The sequence below is a fragment of the Corythoichthys intestinalis genome, chromosome 4, assembly GCF_030265065.1.
Source record: "Corythoichthys intestinalis isolate RoL2023-P3 chromosome 4, ASM3026506v1, whole genome shotgun sequence".
NCBI lineage: Eukaryota > Metazoa > Chordata > Actinopteri > Syngnathiformes > Syngnathidae > Corythoichthys > Corythoichthys intestinalis.
In genome coordinates, this window is record NC_080398.1 from 36,433,544 (window position 1) to 36,460,374 (window position 26,831).

Below are 26,831 nucleotides of genomic sequence, written 5' to 3' on the forward strand. Positions count from 1 at the left end.
TCAAGGACTGAAAAACTTCAAGCTAAGCATCAATGTCTTGCACATGAAAATACAATAATCAACGTCAAGCACAATTCCGACTATAAATGGAATATCAAGTGAAGTGTATACAGGCTTCCACATCTGTAATAACGTGGAATGTTGTGAATATTTGCAATCAAAGAACAGGAACTCAAATTCCAATTTCAGGCGAAAACACAGCTGCTCTGTTTAACGGAACGGCAGACTGAAGAAAAACATCAGCGGCTCTGTCATATCCACGCCTGCCAAACATCAGTCCGGTCCTGTCGGAACTGGTTGGCTCTACACGCACACACACACGTCTCGTTGTTCACCTAGCAACGGGTCGCCGACATGCCAAACAAGAGCACCCATTGACTGATCTGACGGGGTCAACCTTTTCGCCGCAGTAGCAGATGTTCAAGGTTAGCGGACAAACTCAATCTGGTGCTTTGTGGGGGGAATATTTTCCTTTTGGTCAAGATTGAAACATAGTGGAGACACGACACAAAAAAAGTAGTCATTCCCCAACAGTCCTTAAAAAAAGCCAATCTTAATTTGTTGTGGTTGAAAAAGAGAAGTCAACATTCTGCAGGATCCAACTTTATTTCACCAAGATCTCGAGTTGCTTGGTGTCCCAGAAAGTTTTGAAAACATGTCTTCTCCAGAGCCTGAACAAAGAACTTTCTCCAAACCCCAGAAGAGTAAACAAAAAAATTCATTCTCTGGGCCCCGGGAAGAAACCTCCATCCTCACAGGCAATGATCCCCAACCACCGGGCGAGGGATCGGTACCTGTCAGTGGCGCATTTGCTAACGGGCTGCAGAGAAAATAAATAATTGTTAACGACTGCAACCTGGTACATGAAAACACCAGTCTACTCTATTGACTAAACCGTGTAGAGATTCGAGTACATCACCCTCTAGTGGTTGGCCGCCAAGTTTCACAATATACTGCATCTCTGTGTACACATATAACCCAATTTCCAACAGAAGACACGTGATCGACATTAACAGAAGATAAACTTACAGACAGGTGTATGGAGCCACGTTTTAAAACTTATTGAACTCCTTACTGTATGTAGTCTGATCTCTCGCCAAACAGTCAAGTCAGTAGATGGTGGTAATTCCCCATGAACTTAAGGGTAAACTGCCAACAAAAAACAAGAAGAACATCTACTCCTCCCTCCTGGCCGTACTAGTAGGAGCAGGCAGGCGCTGCCCCCTAGCGGCCGGAGGGATTCTCTTCAAATTGGTCCCGTGAAAAATCATAAAAACCGGACATTTTCATGAATTTATGAAACCCGACCGGACGCTCCGGAGAGCACGCAATAAGAGGACTTGTCCGGGCAAAAGAGAACGTTTGGTCACCCTAGTCAACCCATGTCGTGATGATGGCAGATTGATGCGGTATTTCCAAATTGTCTTCTTTTGATGAGTGATGCAACTGTAGCACCACTGTTCTTTTTGGTTCGAGAAAGTGTAAAACGGAAATCGCGAGCAGAAATGAAAGTACCTCGGAAACTTGTCTAAAGCAGCCCACTGTCAGTCATTGTAAACAGTTACATTACCTACCTCCCAAAATCGAATCTAAATAAATACATGGGTGTGACCACGCCCAGGCCTCCGAGGCACCCGGTGTGCGGGCGTAAAGTGGGCGTGGTTGGGCAAGGGCAGGGTCAAACAGCAAAGTAAGATGATGTGCAGAACTGAAACATAGTGTTTAAGTGTTAAAATATCTCTGTCAGTCGCTTAGCGGAATGTCTGGAGGGGCCTACAAAAGAAAATTCCACTTGCAACCTCCTCCCCGACACAACTGGATGATTATCTTGAGGGACCTGTGAAAGTGAGTAGGACCCGCAAATAATTGTCAACCAGCAGCCCCCCACCCTGTTGGACTGGCTACTCGGGGGGGTCCCGTTTATGCTCAACGAACCCAGGCCATGTTCACATTTGTTCCATCACTGCACCAAAACCAAAGACCTAAAACCTCCAGCTATACAAACCAAGTTGAACTTCATGAAGATTTGGATGACTGCAAGTTTACAATAAAAGTGAAGAGTAACAATGTACAGTACTGATTATCAAGCGTACTGAATTATTACTATGATTATTATAACAGCTGTTTTTTAGCTTCTCGCAAGTCGACTAGTTCGTGTTATCGTCCATGTCATTTCGCCAATACGGATTTCAGTGCAACTCGCAATGCTGTTCATCTCATCTTCAAGGATACAAGGAGCTATAATTCATATTTGAAGTATAAACTACAAAAGTTGGCATTTTCCCCTTCAGTTTGAGACCAGTGAATTTTCACGGCCGCAAAGGAACTGAATTCTAATGGATAATACATGTGAGCAATACAATATGGTTTTAGTGTCACTCACAATGATGTTAATCCCATTATTCTCTCAAACTGAAGTTTTTTCCCCCCACATATTGATACTTTTTGGAGGTGTATTTCGACACATTCTTTTACTGACTCAATGGACAGACAATATACTGTAACTGGTAGATATTTGTAGAACTTCAACTATGGACTTACTTGCATAGGTTAATTGCAGGTCTGCTTGGATATTTTTTTGTCACACTGCTGAATGTCTGTCATGAGAATGCACAGAGAGCTCACAAGGGGAATTATGCAAGAACATTGCAGATGTGTGACGTACTGCAGTCATCCATTGGATCCTTTTCAAGGCCCAGCTGCTTGATGTTAACTTCGTCAATGACATCTCTGGAATGAGGATGCAACTGTACAAAATTTAATACACAGTGGACCTTGGAATATTTGTAATTTTACTTCGAGAATGGAGGTTTTTTTTACGGGTGTGGGACTTATTCACATTTTGTGGGACTTGATACCCCATAGTTTCACTCCAATTATTATTAGACCACCCAGAGGGAGGGTTCCATGTCTCACTTGGTTGGTTCCTCTAGTTCCTTTTGAAGAAGTCACTACAATTGCTACTCCTGCACTATCTGTAGATGTAACATAATAAAACACGTAGGCTTATGCTAAGGCTGTTTTATTTAACAATTTTGTCTTAAGGTTGAATAACTAATTGCGGACTTATTGTTGCCTGCAGGTTCAGAGTTAGTCAGTAGACAGCATGTGCACGCTTCGGTTGCACTGTACCTCTCAAGTCTTTGGGCTGATGAGATGTTTAAGGAGTGAACTGGGTGGTCATAGTTCATTTGAACTTGTTTTCATGGTAGCTAACTAAGGCTAGGTTCATACTGCAGGTCTGAATGCACAATTCCGATTTTTTGTCATATCTGTTTTTTGGCGTGCCTGTTCAGACTGCCCTTGTCCATTGAGTAGGGGTGCACAAAAATCTCGGTTTGGTACGTACCTCGGTTTTGAGGTCACGGTTCGGTTCATTTTCGGTACTGTAAGAAAACAAAATGCAAAATATAAATGTGCTAGTTGTTTATTACACACTTTTGTGCTTTCAACAATAGGAACAGTAGCCTATACAATGCTAGAATTCTGCTCAAAAAGTAGCGGGTATTTAAAGATAATCCAACAACAATTTGCCTTTCAGACCCCGCGTATTGGTCAGCTTTCTTTCTGAAAGAAAGAAGAAAAAAGAAGTCCTGTGCTAAAGAGAAAAGCAATTCTAATGACTTTAGATTTTAACATGCATTTTACAAATGGAATGCCTCGATTTTTTTTTTTCTTATGAACGGTTTTCAAAAGCTTTATTGGTGGATTTTCTCAAGTTAAAGCGCCACAGAGAAATGAAAATTTGTGTAAGCAGGATCTGTGTATTTTTATTATTTAATTACAGGTGTTTTAGCTCATTTCAATTTATTTTCTTTAAATGGGCTATTGTTTATTTTATTATGTGTTTGTATTTTACAAATTTGATGTAGTATTCATTTATATTGTATATATTATGTTGTATAACTTTAGTTCCTATGTGAATATTAGTTCCTACTTGTTTTGTTGTAGTAGGAGGGTTTTGTATTGAACACGGCGCCGTGTTGGTTATTATAGCAGAGAAGACAGCAGTAAATCAACATAGACAAGTCAATAGTGCCCCGATCTACCACTCAAGAGATCTGATGGACTCAAAAAGTGGGCTACGATTGCATATTAGTTTGAAAATCAACCAGATCCACCGTATTTTGACACGAATGACTTCCGGTCTGCTAGCTAGTAGTATTGACACAGGAGGGCCGCGTCTCGAGTCAAATAATAAACTCTGCTGTTCTTTTCGCGTGCGTCGCGTTGAGCCGCTTCTGGGACGCGTCTAACACGCGGCCGCACTGCGACTGGTTGATTGGCTGATTGACTTTTACAGCCGCGTTTCACTGCGTTCTCGCGGCGGCCACGTCGCGCCGTTGACGTTTCTGGGCTATATACTGTCCTAACGTGTTGGTCCTCATTATAGTAGAGAAGACGGAGTAAATATAATCTACACAAAGAAACTGTAACCCGATCGACTCACAGCCTCGAAAAGTAAGGGTTACATTACGTCAGAAACTCGTTCGGTACGTCTCCGTTCCGAACCGAGCACCAAGTACTGAAACGGTTCAATACGAATACATGTACCGTTACACCCTAACCATTGAGCCTGTTCAAGTATTACGCATGCGCAGTAATTTGCAGTCCGACATGCGCTGAGCAAACTGCAGAAGCATCAAAACAAATCACTACGCACTGTGTCTGCACACACTTAAGGCTGATGTGTGTGTGTCAGTTTGCCCCGACTCGGCCCTGTAAGCAGTACTGAGATTGCTCATTTGTCGTTCAGTAAGAAACCAAGCATTATCCTGCTTATAGTTTCCTTCATTGTATTTTTTTATGACTATGGTCAAGCCCGCCTCCTGCGTAGTAAAAGCAGAGTTCAAGCTAGGCGCTAGCGCTAATGAACAGCTACATCGCTGCCGTCTTGCGTGCCGCTCTCGCTCTTTGCTGACCTAATTGCTGCATGAATTCCGATTTGGGAGACTTGACTGTTCAGACCGCCACCACATTCTGGAAAAAAGTGGCCCAGATCTGATTTAAACCACATACGAAAGTGACCCAGATCGATTTGAAATTGTCCACTTCTATGCGACTTGTCCCGTTAAGACCGTCAAGTTAATGTCTCACTCGAGTCGGGAAAAACACGGAAAAATCGGATTCGTGCATTAAGACCTGCCGTATGAACCTAGTCTAATTCACTGCCATCGTGGTAGACGGCCAAAATATTTCGGCATTTAAATTGTTTGGACATGAATCACTGTCATTAGCAAGGAATGAGTGTCACTTATTTACTTATTGGTTGCCATTGACGGCTCTAGACGTCCAATCCATTTTGATTGGGAGGACTGGAAGCAGTCAATGGCAGTGAAACATGATCACACAATGCACACTATCCCAGTTGAAACAGATTTCATCTTGTTCACTGTTTGTGATCAAACGTTTTTTATAAATTAAAAAATATATATGGCGGAAAACCCAGACAAGGGTGAAAAAGCAGTTTCTGTTCTTGCACCGCTCTTAAGAATAAACCGCTGTGGTTCAAGCCAAAAAAAAACTGTTGTGTTTGATAGTACAATATGTCTATATGCTGCCATAGCAGTTTCATGGTGCATTAAGGCCCCGAACTATTTTAAATTTGTCCGTTTTACTCTGGAGACCCCCATTTACAGACACCGCGCAACCGCTTTTGTTTTAACCCAGCCCAGATGGTAAGTAATTATATTTACTATTAGAAATTTCTATCATTTTTAGCTTGAAACATGATGTCATTTAGTTAAAAAAAAAACCAACAAAAAAACTGACTTCATAAAATTATTCACTCATATATTTTAAAGTTTTAAACAAATTACGTCATAATGAAAAACTTTTTGTCCGGAAATAGGTCACAGATATGTACCTCATAACTATCGTTAAGTGTATTTTTTTCTTATCATCACATTTACCACAGTATTTTAGATGATACTCGATCCAAAAACAGAAAAGAAAAAAAAAAAAAGTAAATGGGTTCATAACTGAAAAAGAAATTCTCGACCACTCCTTGATGTCTGCGATTTCTGCATTGTGACCCTTGTTATATTTCCGCTTTTCACCCATAATATCCCCAAAAAATCCAGCTTTGGCCATTCACAGCTGTGTCTTGACACTCTGTGACACATGCTACACGGAGTTTTTGGATTGAAACAAGGTAAACATTATAATCATGGTGTCTTTAATCATGCTCGCTCATGCTCTCACCTCGAGTTATGGTTTAGGGGTTTAATTTTTGATTTTTTTAAAAAATGCCTTCCTGTTCAAAATATTTCCTCCCCCAGAAAATTGAGATTTTAAGCTTCCATGCATATGCATATAGGACAATTTTGAAATTTTGCCAAATTGGGGGTCTCAGAGCAGAATTTAAAGTCGCCTGAGTGTTTTCCGCCATACACACACACGCACACACACTCACCGGCCACAAAGTAACACCTGTCCGAATGCTCGTTAACACTTAATTTTAATCAGCCAATCACATGGCGGCAACTCAGTGCATTTAGGCATGTAGACATGGTTTAAGACAATCTCCTGCAGTTCAAACCGAACATCAGAATGGGGAAGAAAGGTGATTTGAGTGACTTTGAACGTGGCATGGTTGTTGGTGCCAGAAGGGCTGGTCTGAGTATTTTCAGAAACTGCTGATCGACTGGGATTTTCACGCACAACCATCGCTAGGGTTTAGAGAATGGTCCGAAAAACAAAAAATATCCAGTGAGCGGCAGTTCTGTGGGCGGAAATGCCTTGTTGATGCCAGTGGTCAGAGGAGAATGGCCAGACTGGTTCGAGCTGATAGAAAGGCAACAGTGCCTCAAATAACCACCCGTTACAACCAAGGTGGGCAGAAGAGCATCTCCAAACGCACAGTACGTCGAACTTTGAGGCAGATGGGCTACAGCAGCAGAAGACCACGCCGAGTGCCACTCCTTTAAGCTAAGAACAGGAAACTGAGGCTACAATTTGCACAAGCTCATCGAAATTGGACAATAGAAGATTGGAAAAACGTTCCCTGGTCTGATGAGTCTCGATTTCTGCTGCGACATTCGGATGGTAGGGTCAGAATTTGGCGTCAACAACATGAAACCATGGATACATCCTGCCTTGTATCAACGGTTCAGGTTGGTGGTGGTGGTGGTGTCATGGTGTGGGGAATATTTTCTTGGCACTCTTTGGGCCCCTTGGTACCAATTGAGCATCGCTGGAACGCCACAGCCTACCTGAGTATTGTTGCTGAACATATCCATCCCTTTATGACCACAATGCACCCAACTTCTGATGACTACTTTCAGCAGGATAATGCGCCATGTCATAAAGCTGGAATCATCTCAGACTGGTTTCTTGAACATGACAATGAGTTCACTGTATTCAAATGGCCTCCACAGTCACCAGATCTCAATCCAATAAAGCATCTTTGGGATATGGTGGAACGGGAGATTCACATCATGGATGTGCAGCCGACAAATCTGCACCAACTGTGTGATGCCATCATGTCAATATGGACCAAACTCTCCGAGGAATGCTTCCAGCACCTTGTTGAATCTATGCCACATAGAATTGAGGCAGTTCTGAAGGCAAAAGGGGGTCCAACCCGTCACTAGCATGGTGTACCTAATAAAGTGGCCGGTGAGTGTGTATATATAAATGTTAAATCAATTCTAAGCATAAATCAATTATAAGCACTTATGATTTCAGACTTCATTCTCTTACAGTAGCAGCAATTTGGTAAATTATGTTATACACATAATTGTATAGACGCACACATACAAATAAAAACTTATTAAGGAAATTAAAAACCCTAATAAAAAGTGCATTTAATACTTCAAATTTAAGCACTTTTGATTGAAAGATTTCAGCCAGTTAATGGTGTGATACAACCCGGACAAATAACATCACAATGCATGCAGTTAACAATATATAACAATCATATACACACACAAAATATAATGGGCTCATCAAGTGTATGGAGGTAGATTTGTGTCTTTATTATTCAATCAAAAAAAAATGTTGCTTCAATCAAATAAAAAGTTGCTTCAATCAAAATATATATTTTCAATCAAAGAAAACGTCTCTTCAATCAAAAAAAATTGTTTGAATGCAAAAATAAATTTGAAACAAAAAAATATATTTGAAAACTTTTTGATTGAAAATTTTTTTTTTGATTTAAGTCAAGTTTTTTTTAATTGAAACACCATTTTTGATTGAAGTCATGTCATTTTGCGTTTGGACCACATTTTGGCTAGGACATTTGTGTATTTATTATTCAATCAAAAATTACCCCCGTACCAGTGCCCTATATTCGGCTTGGACTCCAGGAGACTCCGATGGCTGGATGGAGACCTGGTGGCCAATGGCCATTATTCTTGCTTCATACTTTTATGCCATTGGCGCAATCAGCTGCCACTCAAACACACCGGAACTAGCGTTGAAGTTGAATCTTTGTGTCAAAATGATTCAATCGAAAAAAAAGTGCCTTCAAAACTTTTCCCACTTCAAAAAAAGTGTTCAAAACTTTTTCCACTTTGGGGGAAAAAAAAAAAAAGAGTTTTAAACTTTTTGCTTTTCAAAAAAAAAGTGATACTTCAATAAAAAATATATATATTTCAAATAAAAAATATATATTTTCAAAAAATATATATTTTTGCAAATGATTTTTTTCTTTGATTAAAAATAGTTTATTGATTAAAGCAACTTTTATTGCGATTGAATGATTTTGACAGAAATGTCCTACTCCTAGTATGGCTTGAACACAAAAAGGATTGCTTCAATCAAAGAAAACGGTTTGAATGAAAAATAAAGTGTTCAAATGCGAATTTCTGAGTCTCAAATATTTTTTCCACATTCAAACTTTTTTTTTCTACGATTGAATTTTTAAAAATTTTGGATTGAAGTGATTTTTCTTTTGAAAATATTTTTTTTTTGTTTGAAGCGACTTTTTTTTGATTGAATAATAAAGACACAAATCTACCTCCATACAAGTGACGACTTAAAATCCGTCCTCAAATTCTAACCATGCAAGACTAGTTTCGCTTCCTAACTCATAATTAAAGAAACTGCGCCACCTGTTGGGATAAATTAAGATTGCAACCACCATAAACATTCAACACGAGACTCAAGTTTCCATATCAAAGTTTATTGCTGACATGCATGTAGAGTTTCTGATGAAGTAGAAAAATATGTTTTTTAATACAAAGGTGATTTCCCCCCAAACTGTACAATAATGAGTCTCTAGATGCCCCCAAATATGACCAAGCAGCTTACCACGAGAAAGACAACCAAAACACATCTGCCTCGTCAAGAGATTGAGAGCTTGAAACACGTCAGCAATATGTTCAAAAATATACCCAACTACAGTACTTTAAAGCAGGGAGGGGAGATTGAACAAAATGAAAATAGAATGAAAAAAAATGTTGCTACTGATTTAGTGGATAGTCCTGCTTGTAAGGGAGTTTCGGAGAAGAATGAAATGTGTATTTTTTGTTAATATTAATGCCAATTTTTCTAGTGGTAAAATTAACAACATACTTTTAATCTCCAGGGAAAAAAATGACATAATTTTAAACTAAATTGTGGGTGACCCTAGAGAGAAATATTTAAAGGAAAATAGAATTTTGCTACAAAAAATACAGTATCATCAACATTAAGGGGGAAAATATATTCAATAAGTGGTAGGAACAGAGTGGGTGGGGAAAAGCATCGCCACTCTTGCTACTAAAACGAGTGTCGAGTCATGCATTAAGAGTTGCACATTGCACTACTTTCATGCTTTGCAAAATCACAGTAGCAACAACTGCGCGTGAAAACAAACGTGCTAAATATAGAGCGAGTGAGGGGCAGGTGTGGGGGGGGGGGGGGGGGACACAATAACATGTACATTGAGCAACTATATTCTATCGCTAATTACCAATATGTGGGCCCATTATCACTTTGGATCATCAACCTGTGCACATTTTTTGTGTTCTACTACAATACTGTGATGGAAATCACACTCAATTTCAAGGAAAGATTAAGAAAATCTCAACAGCGGGATTTCTACTGAAAAATATTAAAGGTATGCTTAAATCAGAGTAGCTTAACTGGTGGCATTATGGCAAGAATTAAATTTATGGCAAGTATGTGGTGTATTTTAGTTTTGCGGGAGGGGGGAAAAGCTACTTTTTGATAATTGTAGCTGAAGATTTCTGAGAGAACAATAAATAAATCCATCTTGAAATTACAACAGAATGAAGGCGGGCTTTGGAAATAAATAGAAAGTCATATGGACCCCGCAGCAAAGTTGCTTAACAGTTGCTGGTGCTTAGCTTTGCCTAAAAATGAACAGGGATTAAATCAGAAAATCTCCACAACTCAAGGAAGGAAAAAACAAATATTTGTAACGACAACAAAAAAATTACGGTATGGATCACCAAGCAACTACACAGTAGAATAATAATATATGCATGTGTACAAGGGGTTGGCGGAGAGGAAAAAGAGAAAAGTCAAATAAACTGGGTCACGATTGGTGTTGGTCTGCTTTTCACAGTGTGGCAGATAAATTACATAATTTGACGCTTTTCCACTGCACGGTACCCACTTGGCGTTACCTGCCAGATTTCTGGTTGGCCAGGCTTCTGTGTACTATATGAATAATGTGAATTGTGGCTGTACACTCCATAGTCTCCACATGGATGCCGAGCGCCCATCTCATCCTGAAAAATTTCTCCTTAATTAACCGTTTCTTTGGTTTTCACGTCAAACACAAAAAGAGAGACAAGAAAGAGAAACATTTTATCCAGGTTGGGACGACAGGGAGCACAGAAAATGGGTTGCTGAATTGAGACTTAATCATCAATTGGTCAAGAATATGCATTTTGAAAATGTGGGCGGGATTAGCATCCAAGTAAAGACTACGGGCAGCAGAGAAAATAAGCCACTGGAGCCTGGGAAGTGGACTACTGCCACTTCAATCTGTTTAGATCATGCAGTATAAAAATAAAATAAATTGCATCAATTGGTAGAGAATATGCACATTCAAATTTTCCCCTTCAAAGGGGGCAATAAACTTGAACTGAACGAAAAATACACATACAAAAAAATATGATTAGCCTCCTATAATACCTGGCGTGTATATGTGTGAAATCACATTTTGAGTCATACATTTGTATACTAAATGTTAATATTGTGGCTGACATGATCCAAAATGTGGTGCGTGTAGTTTTAGGAGGTTAAATTCATTCACTACCATTGACGACGATAGAGGTCCAGTCCATTGAACTGGAAGCGATCTCATCCCAGTTCCGACATCTATTGTTGTCAATGGCAGCCAGTGAGTTTAAACTTTTACCTGACTCTCTCCGCAGCTGCAGCAGCCTCGGATTAAACGTGCTCCCTTTTCCGTGACTGTGTCATTTTGCCGCTTTTCACCGAGCCAGGTTAGTACCGTGTAGTAGAAAAGCATCAGGAGGAGAATAGCTTAAAAATGGCTGCCGATGTGGATTACTCAGCGGGCCCTGGCTTGAAACACACACACACACGCTCGCGCACACACTCATGGCTATGCAAACATGTCAAAGTGTCATTCACATTCATCCTGGAAAAATCCCAAACACACTCGTCGCCCGTTGTTGGTCAGACGGACTGGAAGTCGTTTTGATTCCCGTTGAGGCCCACGGCACCAGTTCCGTGGCGTTTCCGAAGTTTTGTTTCATTTTGGCTGCGGCACCAAGTAGGATAACCAGTCGGCGTCCAACAATCGGACCTCATCGGGGGTCTTGGCGTGGCGACTTATGGAGTTTCCGCACGCTAGCTGCCTGATGCTAGGAAAGAGATCTCCACAGGGACGAGACGACCGGTTCGGTACCCAAGCGTGTTTCTGTAATGTCTGTCTTCAATGGGATAGTAAAATGCTACTCCAAGATAAAAAAACAAAAACAAAGCTTATTCCATTTTTTTCCTCAGTGGAGAGGATTTGTTGTTTTTCCTCGAACAAGGATGTCACCGGTGGCGTCGTAAAACAGTGAGCGTGGTTTACCAACACGGAAGAGATGGAGAGGTAGATTGATTTGAAGGTTTTCCAAAAAGGGGGACAACGGGAGGTATGATGGGAGTATGGGGGTTGCTACATGATGGTGGTCCTGTATTCATCAGGAGGTCCGGAATACACGCGATGGAGAGTTGCACAGTGACTACAAGGCGACCCCGGGGCTTTTTCTTAAACAGTTCGGCCCCGTTTCGTTCCCAAGCCTACCTTTCGCGAGGGTTTTGGGGGTCTACTTGCGGAGGAAGCGCTGCGCCAGGATGGCGGCGTCCAGCGGGCTGACGGGTTGGGCGTCGTGGCCCAGGCGGCGCACTGGGGGCAGGCTGTTGAAGTGGCGCTTCAGGAAGCTCTTGGCCTCGTGGAACGTGTTCTTCTCCTCGGCCAGCAGGAGCTGCTGGCGCATGTAGTTCTCAAACTCGTACTGCGACGACTCCTCCGTCACTTTGGCCTAAAGGACGGAAAGAGATCCGCTTGAATATAAAGGTAGTCCCCAGGTTACGAACGAGTTCTGTTCCTATGCTGGCGACGTAACCCGAATTTCCGCGTAAGTCTAAAAATTAACCCTTTAAAAAAAATTTATCCAAAATGTCCAAAGTATTGTATTTTCTTTCATGGTGGAGCATACACTGCCCTCTGGTGGCAGCGTTGGGTCTGCCTGGACTGTCGTTCAATAATACTTCCATACAGAAGCACTCAGACGTCTCACATGGATAAAGGATAGCTGCGCTCTAGTTTGGCCCACATAAGGCTGTAAATTGCTTCAGCTAGTATATGTTTGAGTATGGATTTGTAATTAAGTTTAGAGCGTGAGCGATTTGCTATGACAATTGTAAATACGTTAGCATTCGTAGCTAGGGAAATTTAGGCTTATTTAATCTACTAAATTTACATATTGATCAGACAAGTTGGACGTCTGAACACCAATTGTTTTGTATATCGTGTTTTATTGTTAAAATGTGTGTAGTTTTGAACAGATGTGTACATATGTGTGTTACAGCTTTACAAGTTGTCAAAAGTGAAGGAAGTAAAAAGCTTCAAAAAGCACAATTGCTTTGTTTGCTGTCTGTCAAGCTGAACAAATTCACGTTTGGTGAGGACAGATCAAGTCATGTTAATAAAGTAAAGTAAAAAATAAGATACTGCGAGGTACAATTAGGTATTGTTAGAGCGACTAAGAAAAAAAAAAAAAAAAAGACCGGAGACTCTGGCATCGTAAAATCGAAATCGCGTAAGTCAAGTACGTCGTAACCCAGGGACTACCTGAATAATGTGAGTGCGAATCAGGAATTACACGACGATAAGATTAGAGCCGTTCCGACTAGTCGACCTTGTCGACGTCATCGATGACGTAAATGAGTCTACGGGCAAAACATCGACGTGTAATGATGGGTTAAAAAAAAAAAAATACATGCAGATAAAGTTTAGAATGGCGGGCGCTCGCGATGCAAGCTGTGAAAGCAGCATAAAGCCAAAAAAAGCGGACCAGAATGGCCAGAGCCTGGAATTATTTCAAGGAAAATATGGAGGGTGCCACTGTGTGTACTCTTTGCCAAGCTGAGTTCGCATACCATGGTAGCACGTCGGCTATGAACGAACACTTGAGGCGCTGTCACCCAGGTGTAATTTTGGAAGACAACAAGAAACAACAAGCTAGGATTAGCTACGATTGTAAGTCCATACAACTTTCTTATGATTTTTTTTTTAATTGAAGTTGCATTTATGTGCGTCGTATCAACGTGCATCATTAAATTTTTTCCCCAGGTTCTTCACGTTTTTAACCTACTCTGCTGCTGATCCCAAAAGCTGTAGATCTCGACATCTCTGTGCACGGCATGCAGATTGTATTTATTAGGATCATGAAAGCTCCCACTTGGGGAAAAAAAAAATGTACATATATATGTCCTGTATATACATAATATAATAAAAATATAAATGGAATACAGCACTGGCCTGCTTATGATAATACGTGACTGCACTAATGTTAGTTACTTTATATTATAAAGTATTATTGTGTATATATAGTATACTATAAAATTAATACTATATATTTATTTTTTGTTACTATGACTATGTGTGCCTTTCATTCAAAATAATTGTAATATTTCAGTGTGCCCTCGGCTTTATCTATTTTCAGGTTAAAACAAACAAAAGTTGAACAGTTTTTCCCCTCCCCAAAAAATGCGGAATGCACACCAGAAAGAGCATCTGAACTCACACAAAGTATTCTGAAAATGACTGTCCGGGACATGAGACCCATTGCAATTCATTTTAACATTTAGAACAATATAGACATACCACAAAATGAGTAAGAATTGTTTTGACTCCTGTTAAATAGGTGAAGTCATAGTGTTTCCGTTTACATTTTTTTTTTTTGCACTAGTTAATGCCAGGAGCATTTGACCTCATTGTTTGTGATTTATTATTGATATTTATGTTATTTATGTATACGTTAAGAATTTAGGTGTTCCAAAATGTTTATTGTGAATTAATAAGCTTCAACAAAAAATTCATGATTAAATTGGTAAAATGAATAAATAAATAAATAAAATATTAAATTAGTCGACTAATCGTAGAAATAGTCGGTTGACTAAACGGGAGGAAATTAGTCGTTTGGGACAGTCCTAGATATGATATTCTTTGGACAATGACTTGAAATTTGCCTATATTACAAAAGTGCCACGATTCTATTCAAGGGCTGTTTATATGGACACTTTTGTTCAAATTAAAAGTCTGGTTGGATTAGAAATGCTTCACGTACACAACCTATTTGGAATATTCTATTCTATAATTCTGATCAAGATTCTATTCCGAATGAGAAGAACATGTTGCTGGAGATAGTAACGGATTTTGAAAATGGTCAAAGACTTGATGGTGGAAAAATGGGAAAAATCAATGAAATAACGCTAACATTTAAAGTCTCAATGGACAGAACGATGTTTTCTTGACACGGAAGTAAGTAGGGCTTGCTTTTCTTCTATTTTTTCTGGTATATTTGGTCATGCTGCCTTCACATGCTGTAGGAAGGATGAACCTTTCCACATTGGTGATTACGAGTAAGTCCTGTTCATGTGCTATTGTTATAGCAAAAAGACATAGCAGACATGGACTTCATTTTGGTTTGTTGTGTGGAAAAAAACTGTTTTACACCTATTAATTCATCTGCAACAAGAAGAAGAGGATGCATCAAAATACAAATGGTAAGTTTTTGTTTGTAACTGAAATCTTTAGCAAACACTTGGTTTAAAATTAAGATTTTTCGAAATGTGTACACTACGTTATTATGCTGGCGTAAAAAAAAATGTGCAAATTGACGATAAATCTTCTTTAAAATCTTCAAAATAATTGGTTCCGACTGACTGTTGGATGAACTCGCAAGACTTAATTGGATCAATATTTTTAGTGTCCATGACCACAGTTTCCGATCATAATTTTAATCCGAACGCTAATTGGATTGAGGAAATTTTGTCCATGTAAATATACACACTAAGTTACACTTCACCAACAAAAAAAAATGTTTTCACCAATTTTGTTGCTGAAATGACATAACAGCGATGATCGATTTTTCCTGGTCAGTTGATTTGATTGGATCGACGCTTTACTAATCAATGTATCTCAACGTATAACCACGAGATTAACATTTTCGTTCAATTCCAGCCTTGTGCAAAGTGCATCCATCAGTATGAATTCTTTTACCTCTTGTAGATGCTCTGGGTGGTTGACCTGATCGTCGATATCCGGAACCACCTGCAGCGGGCCGCTCAGTGACGAAACAGACTGCCTGCAATGATAAATAGACATATACTTTCATTGATTCATGCTTTCTTGGTATAAAAAACAAACAAAAAAAAAACATCTCCATCCAGTCCTTATATTTCGCTGGACGGCCCAGATTTACTAGTTTCGATGTAAAGGTGAATATTTTTTTGTTGTTGTTGTTCGTGAACTACATTTCCTCACAAACGCACACCGAGGTACCAATTAGCTCAGCAAGGAGAAGTGTGAGAGTCATTTTCCGAGTGTCCCAGAGCTCGTGAAACTTGGACTAAAAAGCACATTTATCAAGGTTTCGTTAGCTGTTATTGCATATATCTGTCCGCCGAAACAGCCTGGTAGCAGATATAAGTACGCCTGCCCCTCTGCTATTGAATGCATTGATGATATTATTGCGGCGGCGCCCTCCCCACCTCTCAGCGCAATTTCATTCAAACTTGCCGTTCCGTCCAAGACGGCTGTCCACTGCACACTTTCGCCAAAAGGTCCGATCCAAAAACTGTAATGCCCCGGATGAGGGGAAGAAGGAGAGGAGTCTGTATTGGCTCACCCAGTTTACTGTGGCAACAATAATAAAGAAAAACAAAAGAAAAACAGTAACAAAATAACAGCGGGCTTCCATGATGTGCGACCGATATCTCGCTCATTTTCCTTCTTGCTTCCCTCTAAGTCACAGCTCCTCGTCCGATCGTCTCTTAAGAGGGCCTCGCAGAGTGACGGACATTACAATACACAATGAATTAGGGCTGCAGCTATCGATTATTTTAGTAGTCGATTAATCGATGAGCTAGTTAGTTCGAATAATCGAGTAATCGGATAAGGAACATGAAAAACTAAAATACCTGAGCTGAGCCTCAAACTGTATGAAAAACGGTAAATAAATGATCTAAATACAACAAAAGAACAATTGGCTAACTTACATAACAAAAGTCCACTAGCTTAAATGCTATAAAATGCTAACGTTTTTTTTTTTTTTTTTTTTTTTTTTTTTTTTTTTTACAATGCTCTTAACAAATGGTTCAGAAACATATTCCCACAAATCAGCTAAGTATACCTATAAACTAAATTATGAATGCATTAAAAAAACATTAGCTCAAACAAAAACTTAGCTTACGTTGGTCTTAACAGGGAGCAGTTGGATTCAGCCATGTGAAATGAGGCAGACCAGAGGGCAGTGTATCCACACTAATCAATAAAACTAAATGCAAACACTTTCAAAACAAACCATTACGATGCCACTTTAATTAAACGAATACTCGAAGCAGAAAAATTTAATTCGAATATTTTTTTCTGATCGAATACTCGAGTTAATCGTTTAATCGTTGCAGCACTACAATGAATAGGTTGCCGCTGAACCCTTCACACTTGGCTCCCGCTAGTTTGAAACGGCCTTAATTTTTTTTCTTCTTAAAACATCTCTTTTGCATGGCGTGGCGGCTTTTATTTTGGTGTGGCGGTGCGCCACAGTACTTAATATGTAGGGGAAACCCTGCATTTGGGGTGCCGTTCAAAGTTTTTAGTGCGAGTGTCCCATTTTAACAACACTCTTGAGTCCCGGTGTATATCTGGGCACGCTAAGAGTATATTCAGTGAACACACCCCTAGCCAGCAATAGCGTTCCAGATTCCTGTGTGCAGTAAACACACCTTTGGCTAGTGAAAGCGTTCCAAAAAATACCCATAACAAAGCTTGCCAGCTTCTTAGTCAGACTTAATTAAAAACTCTGGGGATTTTATCGACGAACAGGTCTCGATCAAATGCTGTACGGCGCTACAGAAGAACGATTTAAGGCTAACCATTGGGCGGTGAGACATATTCAAAAAGGATGGATATCCACTGTTTGCTACGAGAGGATGCTATGGTAACGATGAATAGCCGTTCTCACCCAGCAATCAGAGGACTTGATTGCCAACGAAGGTTCCATGCCGTGCTTGCTGCCATTACAAATCAGTTCCAGGCTAGCCAAGGGTGTTGATTTGATTTAAAGAGTTTGGATGGATAAGCATAGTGTGCTACAACAAAGCTGCTGTCCCCGGTTAACCCGAGTAAACCAAGGACTACCTGTACTCTCAAAGATCCTTATTGGGCTTACTCCTTCAGGCACCCTTACCAAGATGCGATGATGTCACCGAGAGACTCCAGCACCTCACCGGCGGTCAGCCTCTGCTGAGGGTCGAGCACCAGTAGCTTTCGGATCAGACAAACAGTGTTTTCTGACACGCGGCCATCTCTGCAGGAAACATTTGGAATGTTATACACATTTTTCTTGACTATTCCTTTACAACAGTACATCTCTAAACTAGGGCTGTCAAAATTATCGCGTTTACGGGCGGTAATTAATTTTTTAAATTAATCACATTAAAATATTTGACGCAATTAATGCACATGCCCCCCTCAAACAGATTAAAATGACAACATAGTGCAATGCCAACTTGTTACTTGTGTTTTTTTTTGGGAGTTTTGCTGCCCTCTGCTGGAGCTTGGGTGCGACTGATTTTATGGGCTTAAGCACCCATGAGCATTGTGTAATTATTGACATCAACAATGGCGGGCTACTAGTTTATTTTTTGATTGAAAATTTTACAAATTTTATTAAAACGAAAACATTAAGAGGGGTTTTAATATAAAATTTCTATAACTTGTACCAACATTTATCTTTTAAGAACTACAAGTCTTTCTATCCATGGATTGCTTTAACATAATGCCATCTTGTTGATTTATTGTTATAATAAACAAATACAGTACTTATGTACCGTACGTTGAATGTATGTGTCCATCTTCTGTCTTATCTTTCCATTCCAACAATAAATTACAGAAAAATATGGCATATTTTATAGATGGTTTGAATAGTGATTAATTACGATTAATTAATTTTTAAGCTGTAATTAACTCAATTAAAAATTTTAATCGTTTGACAGCCCTACTCTAAACCTTTTTCAGAACTTGGAAATCCACTCTACACGTGCATTGAAATGAGAAGGACGGTAAACTTAAGTTCCCTTGGTAAGCCTGGGTTGAATTTTAGTACCACCCTGAACTTTCACCTGCAACCCAAAAATACCCTAAAGTTCTTGGAAGTAATGTATACCCGGAAAGATCCCACTGACAGCGACTCACTCTGGGATGGAGTACTCTGCGGCCTTAATCTTTCGGAAGAGCTCTTGAGGTATGCTGTCGTAGAAGGGGAACTGGCCATACAGCATGGTGAAGAGTACCACGCCTAGAGCCCACATGTCGCTGGGTTTGCCGCGGTACGGGCGGCCTGAAAAACAAAAACAAAATGTTGTAGTATTTGATTTGACATATAAACAGGAGTAGGGCTGCAGCTATTGTTTATTTTAGTAGTCGATTAATCGATGAACGAGTTAGTTCGAATAATCGAGTAATCGGATAAGGAACTTAAAAAATTAAAATACCTGAGCTGAACCTCAAACGGTATAAAAAAAATGAAGAGGAACAAAGTACAAAAAAAGAACAATTAGCAACTTACATAGCAAAGTCCGCAAGCTTATATGCTATCAAATGTTAACTTTTTTTTAACAATGTTTTTAACAAACGGTTCAAACACATATTTCCACAAAAAACAGCTAAATGTTAAATTACTAATGAATTAAAAAAAAAAACATTTGCTCAAACAAAAACTTATGTTAGTCTTAATTGGGAGCAGCTGGATTCACCAAGTGAAATAAGTTATGTAATATTCACTGTTGCCACTAGTGGGCAGTGTATCCACCCAAATCAATAAAACTCAATGCAAACATCTTCAAAACAAGCCATTACAACGCCACGTTAACTAAACGAATACTCGAAGCAGCAAAATTTAACTAGAATTTTTTTTCTGATTGAATTACTCGGGTTAATCGATTAATCTTTGCAGCACTAAACAGGAGTCCCTCTGTGATAAGAGTTCAGCTATTCCATATAGCTGTTTGGTTTTGGAGCTAAAGACACAAGAGAAACCAAGCTATGCAGCTAACTTACCACCAACAGTAACATGAAGATTAACATTTTGCTCCCCATGAGGACAACTTTCAGTTTCAGAGTTTAATGATTAACAGGATGAGCAATGGCAAACAAGCTCAGTCCTTGTGTGTGTGTGTGTGCTTCCTTATTTCGGTGAAATTTCCACATTAACACAAAACATGTACCAACATCACGTTATATACACGCACTGCTGTTCCAGACAAGCAGGAGGCAGCGGCAGCAGGCAATTTAGTAAAAGCTTGTGGACACACAACATATAGACAAACCTACGTACATGCACAAAGAATCACAGAGAGCCAAACAAGCACAAAGACACACAGTAAAAGACACTAAGACAAAAATTATACACAAATGTGCATACAAGAACAATATACAGTACAATAGACAAAAATGTATACTACCAAATTCGCACACGAGATGAAAAAAAACCAAAAAAATGCACCAATATTCACATATATTTAACACACACACTTAGACATGTGCATACAGTAAGAGTCACACAGAAACCAACACACAAGCAAACACTGATAAACACACACACAATAGTAGGGGGTTATAAGGGTTATAAGGGAGTAGTTTCCCTCCAGTGAGTCATCAGTGTGTGAGTCACTGACGCTTGCTTTTAATTGCATGCCAGTCACGTTATGTTGACACACACACGCACACATTAACATCCGGATTTATGTGCAGCTTTGGCGAGGCTAGTTGCGACGGCGTTAGCGACGAGCCGTCAAAATTTACGTTCTAATTATAAAGTGGAGCCAGTGCACGCGGGCTTCCTCTTTCATAGATTAATAACACAAATTCCCCTGTACAGTGCGATTTTAAAAAAGCAAATTCATGTTTTCCCGCGGCCTGTATTGCAAAACACACCGTTTCTGGGAAGAAAAGTACCCGACAAGTCTGCTTGGCGTTATGCAACAGTTCTTAGTACAACTTTTCTTGCCACTCACCGCTTAGCACATCGGGACTAATGTAGGCGGGACTTCCTCTTTGGTCTTTGAGGAGGTCGTCCTCACTCACAAGGTGTTTTCCTAAACAGAAGTTGGTGATGGTGATTCGATGCGTCCTGTAATAACACACACGGGAATTGATCAACTCGTCAGCCTCAAGACTTCCACGAGGGAGGACAGGAAAGACTAAAGTATGACAGGGCAGGAAGAGTGTCAATCAACTCATTAGCTGTTATGTACAGCAATAGACATCCATAGGGGAGGAGAGGAACGGTAAGGGTATGACAGGGCATGATGAGTGAGACATTTCAATTCATTGGCTGCCACTGACAGCCACAGATGTCCATGAGGGAGGACAGCAAAGACTAAGGTATGACAGGGCAGGATGAGTGTGGCATTTATTTAATTGGCTGCCATTTACAGCAATACACATCCATGGGGGAGGAGAACATAAGGGCTTGATGAGTGAGGCATTCTAACTCACTGGCTACCATTGACAGCAATAGACGTTTAAAGACATATTAACTCATTTGCTCCCAAAAACGTATAAATACGTTCTATTTTTAATTGTTTCAGTGTCCCAAAAACGTATTTATAAGTCTTTTACGTTTTTTTTTCACATTAGACATCTCTACGTTCTGACGCAACTTCGCTCCAAAGCACAACGCTCAAAATCCATTTTAAAGCAAAAAAATTGGCCACTGGAGGGCAGTGGCGCATTTGGTAAGAACTCCTATCTGACCATGAAAGGAAATGAATGAAGAAAACAGTCAGGAAACGGAATTTGGAAGAAGTAAGAAGCGTGAGAAAAATGTGGAGAACGATGTAAAACATAAAGCAAATGCCCCACAAAAGTTCCCTAGGTGAATTATGTTATGAGGTAGTGGTCACTACAAAAGAAAGATTCAAAAAAGTCTATCTTGATGAGACGGTGATGAGGGAAAAATTTACCCCGTCTGCCGATACAGCCGCCGCCACAACAGCGTCATCTCTCAGTTCAATAGTTTAGTTATGTGTAAATAAGGTGTTACTTTGCTATCAAAAGCTCTCTTTGTCTTGTTGTTTATGTTATTTTGTAGAAGGAAAACATTCAGATGCTTGGGATGTCACAAAAGCAACAAAAAAATAGCTGTGTTAAAGTCAAAGTTATGTTTGAAATGTGTGTTTTTACAAAAAGCTCAATTTCTCTGTTTTTTTTTCATCAGAAATTGGAAAATTGCTCAAATTAAGCTATTTTCTAATGCTGATTTCTAAAGAATGGAAAAAGATATGAACCTAACTTTTTTTTCCTGCTGGAAGATGAGAATCTAATCTTACTTTTGGTGGGTTCCTTGTTTATATAGCAAGAGAACAGAATTTTCTGTGGCCCTTGCAAAATCAATCAAAATCCAGTAAAACGGCCGGGAGCGAAGAGGGTTGCTCCGGTGAAAATGGCTGGGAGTGAATGAGTTAAAGACGACTTAGAACAAAATTTAATGCCAGTTCCAGGAAAAGTAAATAACAAGACAGGATGAATGCAGAATTTTAAGTCATTAGCTGCCAGTGATGACAATAGACGTCCCATAAAACATGCTACTGATATCATGTTTCTTCAAAGGAAACAATTTTGGTGTGGAATTTGGCGTTTGCCATTATGGGGAAAAGGTGAAGTACAAACAACACTCAAAACTGTGATTAATACGCTTTGCAAAAAAATGCTGTACTCGAAGAGTTATTGTAGCTTTGCGTTCAGTCGAATGAGAACAAAAAAAGAAGAAAAAAACAACCCTTTGGACAAACATGAGTCAACCTGCGGCTGACGATGGTTGTTGATTACTAAGCCTGCATGGTGATGAGCTGGCAAGCAGATTTGTATTTAGAAAGCTGGAAAAACATGCGGAAAATGTACAGACATGCAACTTTCATATCCTACCAAAATACAGATATGTAGCCAGTTTCCCGCTTTTTCTTTCTTTCACACCACACTCTCACTCATTTTTTGCTTCAGCCAATTTCCATGTAACTCTCAGTTTCTTAGTCCTGAGCATTTAGCAGGAAAAGGAAGGTGTTTAAATTCAGATCATACAGTGTCCTCGCGAATGAAGTTGAGGTCTAAAGGAACACGACACAGCGCTTCAAGGGCGCCCTTGGCATAAACGCATCCTTTGTGGCGAGCTCCGCTCTTTTGTCCTCGCACATCACGACTTTGTTGTTCTCGGACTGGAGACGTGCTTGATCAAATTGCATGTTAGTATGATTGGGGGCAGGGGAGGGTTCTTGAGGGCTTTAGTCATTTGATCTAAAGCCCCAGCCAGACTTCTGCTTGTATTTTGCTGAAAGACTGACAGCTGATGAGGAAGGAGGTTAAACACAGGCCACGCTGTAAGTTAAACTCAGCAGATTGCAGTCCTCCGTGTCACTTTTAGCCATTAAACAAAATGACCACATTACAAATGGTTGGCTAAGCCGCCAAGTTGCATATCTACGATGTCAGATCTAAGCACAAAGTGTCATAAGTGATGAACCACATAAAGATCTCAAAGTGGTAACAGAATAACAGACCAAAATAAATTCAGCTAGTAAATTGTTGTCAGGCCAGCAGTTTAACATCTTCTACTCAATTTTGTAGTGCTGATTGTAGCCAGGACAGGGGTTGTAACATGTAATTTTATATGTGTAGTTTTTGTTGTATAATTAGCAGCAATAGTATTGGCGGTGCTGTTAACAGTGGTGTAGAGCTGCCACAAATTTATGGTAGCAATTAATCGCAGATTATTTTTGCGATTTATCAATTTTTTGGCTCAATTATAAATCACTATATTTATTAGAGCTGGGAATCTTTGGGCACCTAACGATTCGATTACGATTACGATTCAGAGGCTCGGATTCGATTATAAAACGATTATTGATGCACCCCCCTCCCTTTAAAAAAAAAAAAAAAAAAAAAATTATGTTTTGTACATTAGTTCCAAAATTGTTCAAAAATCCTCTCAGGCTAAACCAAACTATTATTTCCGTATCAAGTTAACATATAACAATAAACAAATATACAAAAATAACAGTAAATAAAAAACTCCAGTCCTCATTCTGTGTCAGCAGCTTTAAACTACATTCAATGAATTTAATGTTGTGAATCAACTGTTACAGTTGTTAAAATTGCTCCCGTGATTCCATAATTCAGGCATGAAAATGGGTCAGGGGTTAAAAAGGTGAGAAGGGTGTGGAGGAAATATATTCCAGTACACTGTATTGTACACCCCAACAAAATATTGAGCTCTGTCGACCCACACTGTGTTTCAGCAGGGCCATGCAGAGACCGGTGGAGGGGTGGGTGCTCGTAGATCAAAAGAGGCACATGAACAAGTATTTAATACACCTTAAAACAACATAACTTCAATTTTAACCAGCTTTAGATAATAATTGGCTGCGACTGTGACATACTTTAATTGGGAGGGGGCAACAGTGAATAGAAATCAAAACTGTCATCAACACTTTCTGGCTGTGACTCAGTCAGTCTGCCTCTTTTCTTCCTTCAACCTCTGCATCAAAACTTCCTTCCTCAACTTGTTCATCTGAGAACAAACCACATCAGATGGTCACTGAGCCACCAACAGCACAGTTTTCTTAAAACTATTATTTCATTATTATCCATACTTAACAACTCTAGCACCTAATGATTAATAAAGCAATGACATAAAAATCTTATAGAAAAATAACATTGTAATTGTGTTTATGATTGGATTTAATACCCGACTATCCTTGCAAACTTGTTCTTACCAGGTCTGCTATTCACCCAGCCGATGAGGTATCCACTGCCTCTAGCAGCCTCATCTAACTCTTTTTTTTTTTATCCCTCAATCTCCCTTCCCTACGACGCATGTCTATGTAATGAAATATAAATATTAAAAAAAAAAACAGACTCCCCGGTGGTTTTTAGTTTTAAAGCTTTCTTAATTTCTTTCTCACTCAATAACGATGGAGTTAGATTTGTGTTTTTATTATTCAATCAAAAAACAAAGTTACTTCTATCAAAAACAAAGTTGCTTCAATCAAAATACAGTATATACTTTTAATCCCAAAAAGTAGCTTCAATAAAAAAAAATGTTTTTGATTGCAATAATAAATTTGAGACAAAAAAAGCATTTGAAAACCATTTTTCTTGATTGAAACAAATTTTTCCATTTAAGTAATGTTTTGCGTTTGGGCCACATTTTGGCTAGGACATTTGTGTCTTTATTATTCAATCAAATAAGTTGCTTCAAACAAAAAATATATATATAAAAAGAAAAACTTTGCACATGTGCCAATCACCGTTTACCAAAGCCTGAGAGGGTTTGAGTAGACTCACTATGAAGCTTTTAATAAAGCCAAGCATTTTCTAACTACTTTATTCTTGTTTAAAAATAATTCGGTGGGGCAGTAACATGTTTAAAACTTATCATAATTCTTACATTTTGAAGTGCTTGAAAACCATTTATAAATGATACTTTGGTGAAAAAAGTGAAAAAACATGTCTTATATATATGTATCTTTTTTCCAATGTAAAATCTGAATAAATGCATTGAACACGCACAAAAAAATGGGGTGGGGGGGTGGGGCGCTACTTCGCGGTTTTCACTTATTGCGGCGGGTTCTGGTCCCTATTAACCGCGAAAAACGAGGGATCCCTGTATTTCTGAAAAGCTTTAAGAAGCAGGACTCATTCCCACCACTCGTCGGGCCGCTGTTGTGCCGACACCGGCCGTCAGCTCAAATCCAAGCCGAAAATAACGCGTCTCCGGCGGACGACGGGAGCGATGTGAGGCGCCCCCTCCATCCGAGAGAATGCCGCTTAATTTGACTCAACAGTGTGTTTCTTCGTTTATATTACCGTTAAATACACAAGCTTGACGCCAATTTAACGGGAGCTATTTTTTTTCATGGGAGATTTGGCTAGCTCTGGCAGTGTTCAACGCAAGCTGCAACTAATGGCAGTAACTTTTTTATATCGCAAAACGTGAAAACGATTGAAACCATTACTCACCAAATTCAATCTGCTGGCAAATACAGGCAAGTGTGTATGCTGCGCTCTGGTCTGCCCCGATGTGGATAAGGCCTGCTTTTTGATTTCGCAGCTTTGCAATGCAACCGAAGGCTCTCCGAGCACTCCATGTACACGCGTAAGGAGTGCGCGCGTTTGGAATAATGGAACGCAGCTTGGGCCGATGATTGGTTCTCGTCAGCGAAGCATCTAGAAGGATTTGCTGACTGTGTTCTTATGTGCTCAGTTTACGTACTAAGTTAATCACATGATGATAATAATAATAATTAAATAAAACCTCCCGACCCCCCCCCTCCCAAAAAGAATTTCTCCTCGGATCTACGCAATTCACGTAGGTCGCCCTTTTTGACTTCAAAACGGCGAATTTCGCCGAAAGGTGAGAGATTTTCATGCCTGATAATTTCCCTTCTGTCTACTTTTGTCAAAGTTTTAACACTATTTAATCATTTAAAGATAAGATTCAAAACTAGATTCTGCCGATTTAGGAGTATTTTAGATAAAAAGTTAATTAGGTTCGCTACAACAGAGCCTTCTAGAGAGGTCTACTGCTTTAAGATGGTGGCTGTTTACTTATGCCGGAAAGTCTGTCATTTCGCATCTGTGTTCAATAATACATGTTCTAACAGCGTCGTCGTCTTCATTTTGCATCTAGTTCTACATATATATGATATCTACTGTAGCCGTATGTTTGTAGCAACTAGCAACTGTTTGTAGCGGCTGTCGGCCGCATTCAGGTATGATTGTTTTTTTTTTTTTATCTAGCGGCATGAGTTGAACATATTATTTACTCTCGGTCCGTTCATCATTGCGTCCCAAAGACCGCGCTGACTGTGTTTTATTTCCGCTTTACCTGGTGTAATTCCAAAATCGGAATTTGGATATTTGTGAATCGTTCTCGAATCTTCCACGGCCGAATCGCGAATAATCTAAGAATCGGAAATTTTGCACGCCTCTAATATTTATAGTTGTGTTTTCGGCACTATAAATCGCACCTAAAAGCCTTCAATTTTCTCAAAAGCCAACAGTGCGCCTTATAATCCGATGTGCCTTATATATCAACAGTGGTTAATCATGGCATGACATCTCCTTTTAG

The 26,831-nt window shown here is 39.5% G+C and overlaps 1 protein-coding gene across 4 annotated transcripts in view; it reads right to left on the minus strand.

The window, feature by feature from the left end:
• Positions 1–9,111: 9,111 nt before the first annotated feature.
• stk40 (serine/threonine kinase 40) overlaps positions 9,112–26,831 on the minus strand; it is a 57,817-nt gene continuing 40,097 nt past the window's right edge. For all 4 annotated transcript variants that reach the window (XM_057834078.1, XM_057834079.1, XM_057834081.1 and 1 more), the window contains 5 exons: positions 20,719–20,834; positions 18,899–19,043; positions 17,892–18,011; positions 15,704–15,788; positions 9,112–12,458 (listed from right to left, as the gene is read on the minus strand). In XM_057834078.1, the coding sequence (XP_057690061.1) occupies positions 12,243–12,458; positions 15,704–15,788; positions 17,892–18,011; positions 18,899–19,043; positions 20,719–20,834 (682 nt within the window). In that variant the 3' untranslated portion in view covers positions 9,112–12,242. The remainder of the gene's footprint in view (positions 12,459–15,703; positions 15,789–17,891; positions 18,012–18,898; positions 19,044–20,718; positions 20,835–26,831) is intronic.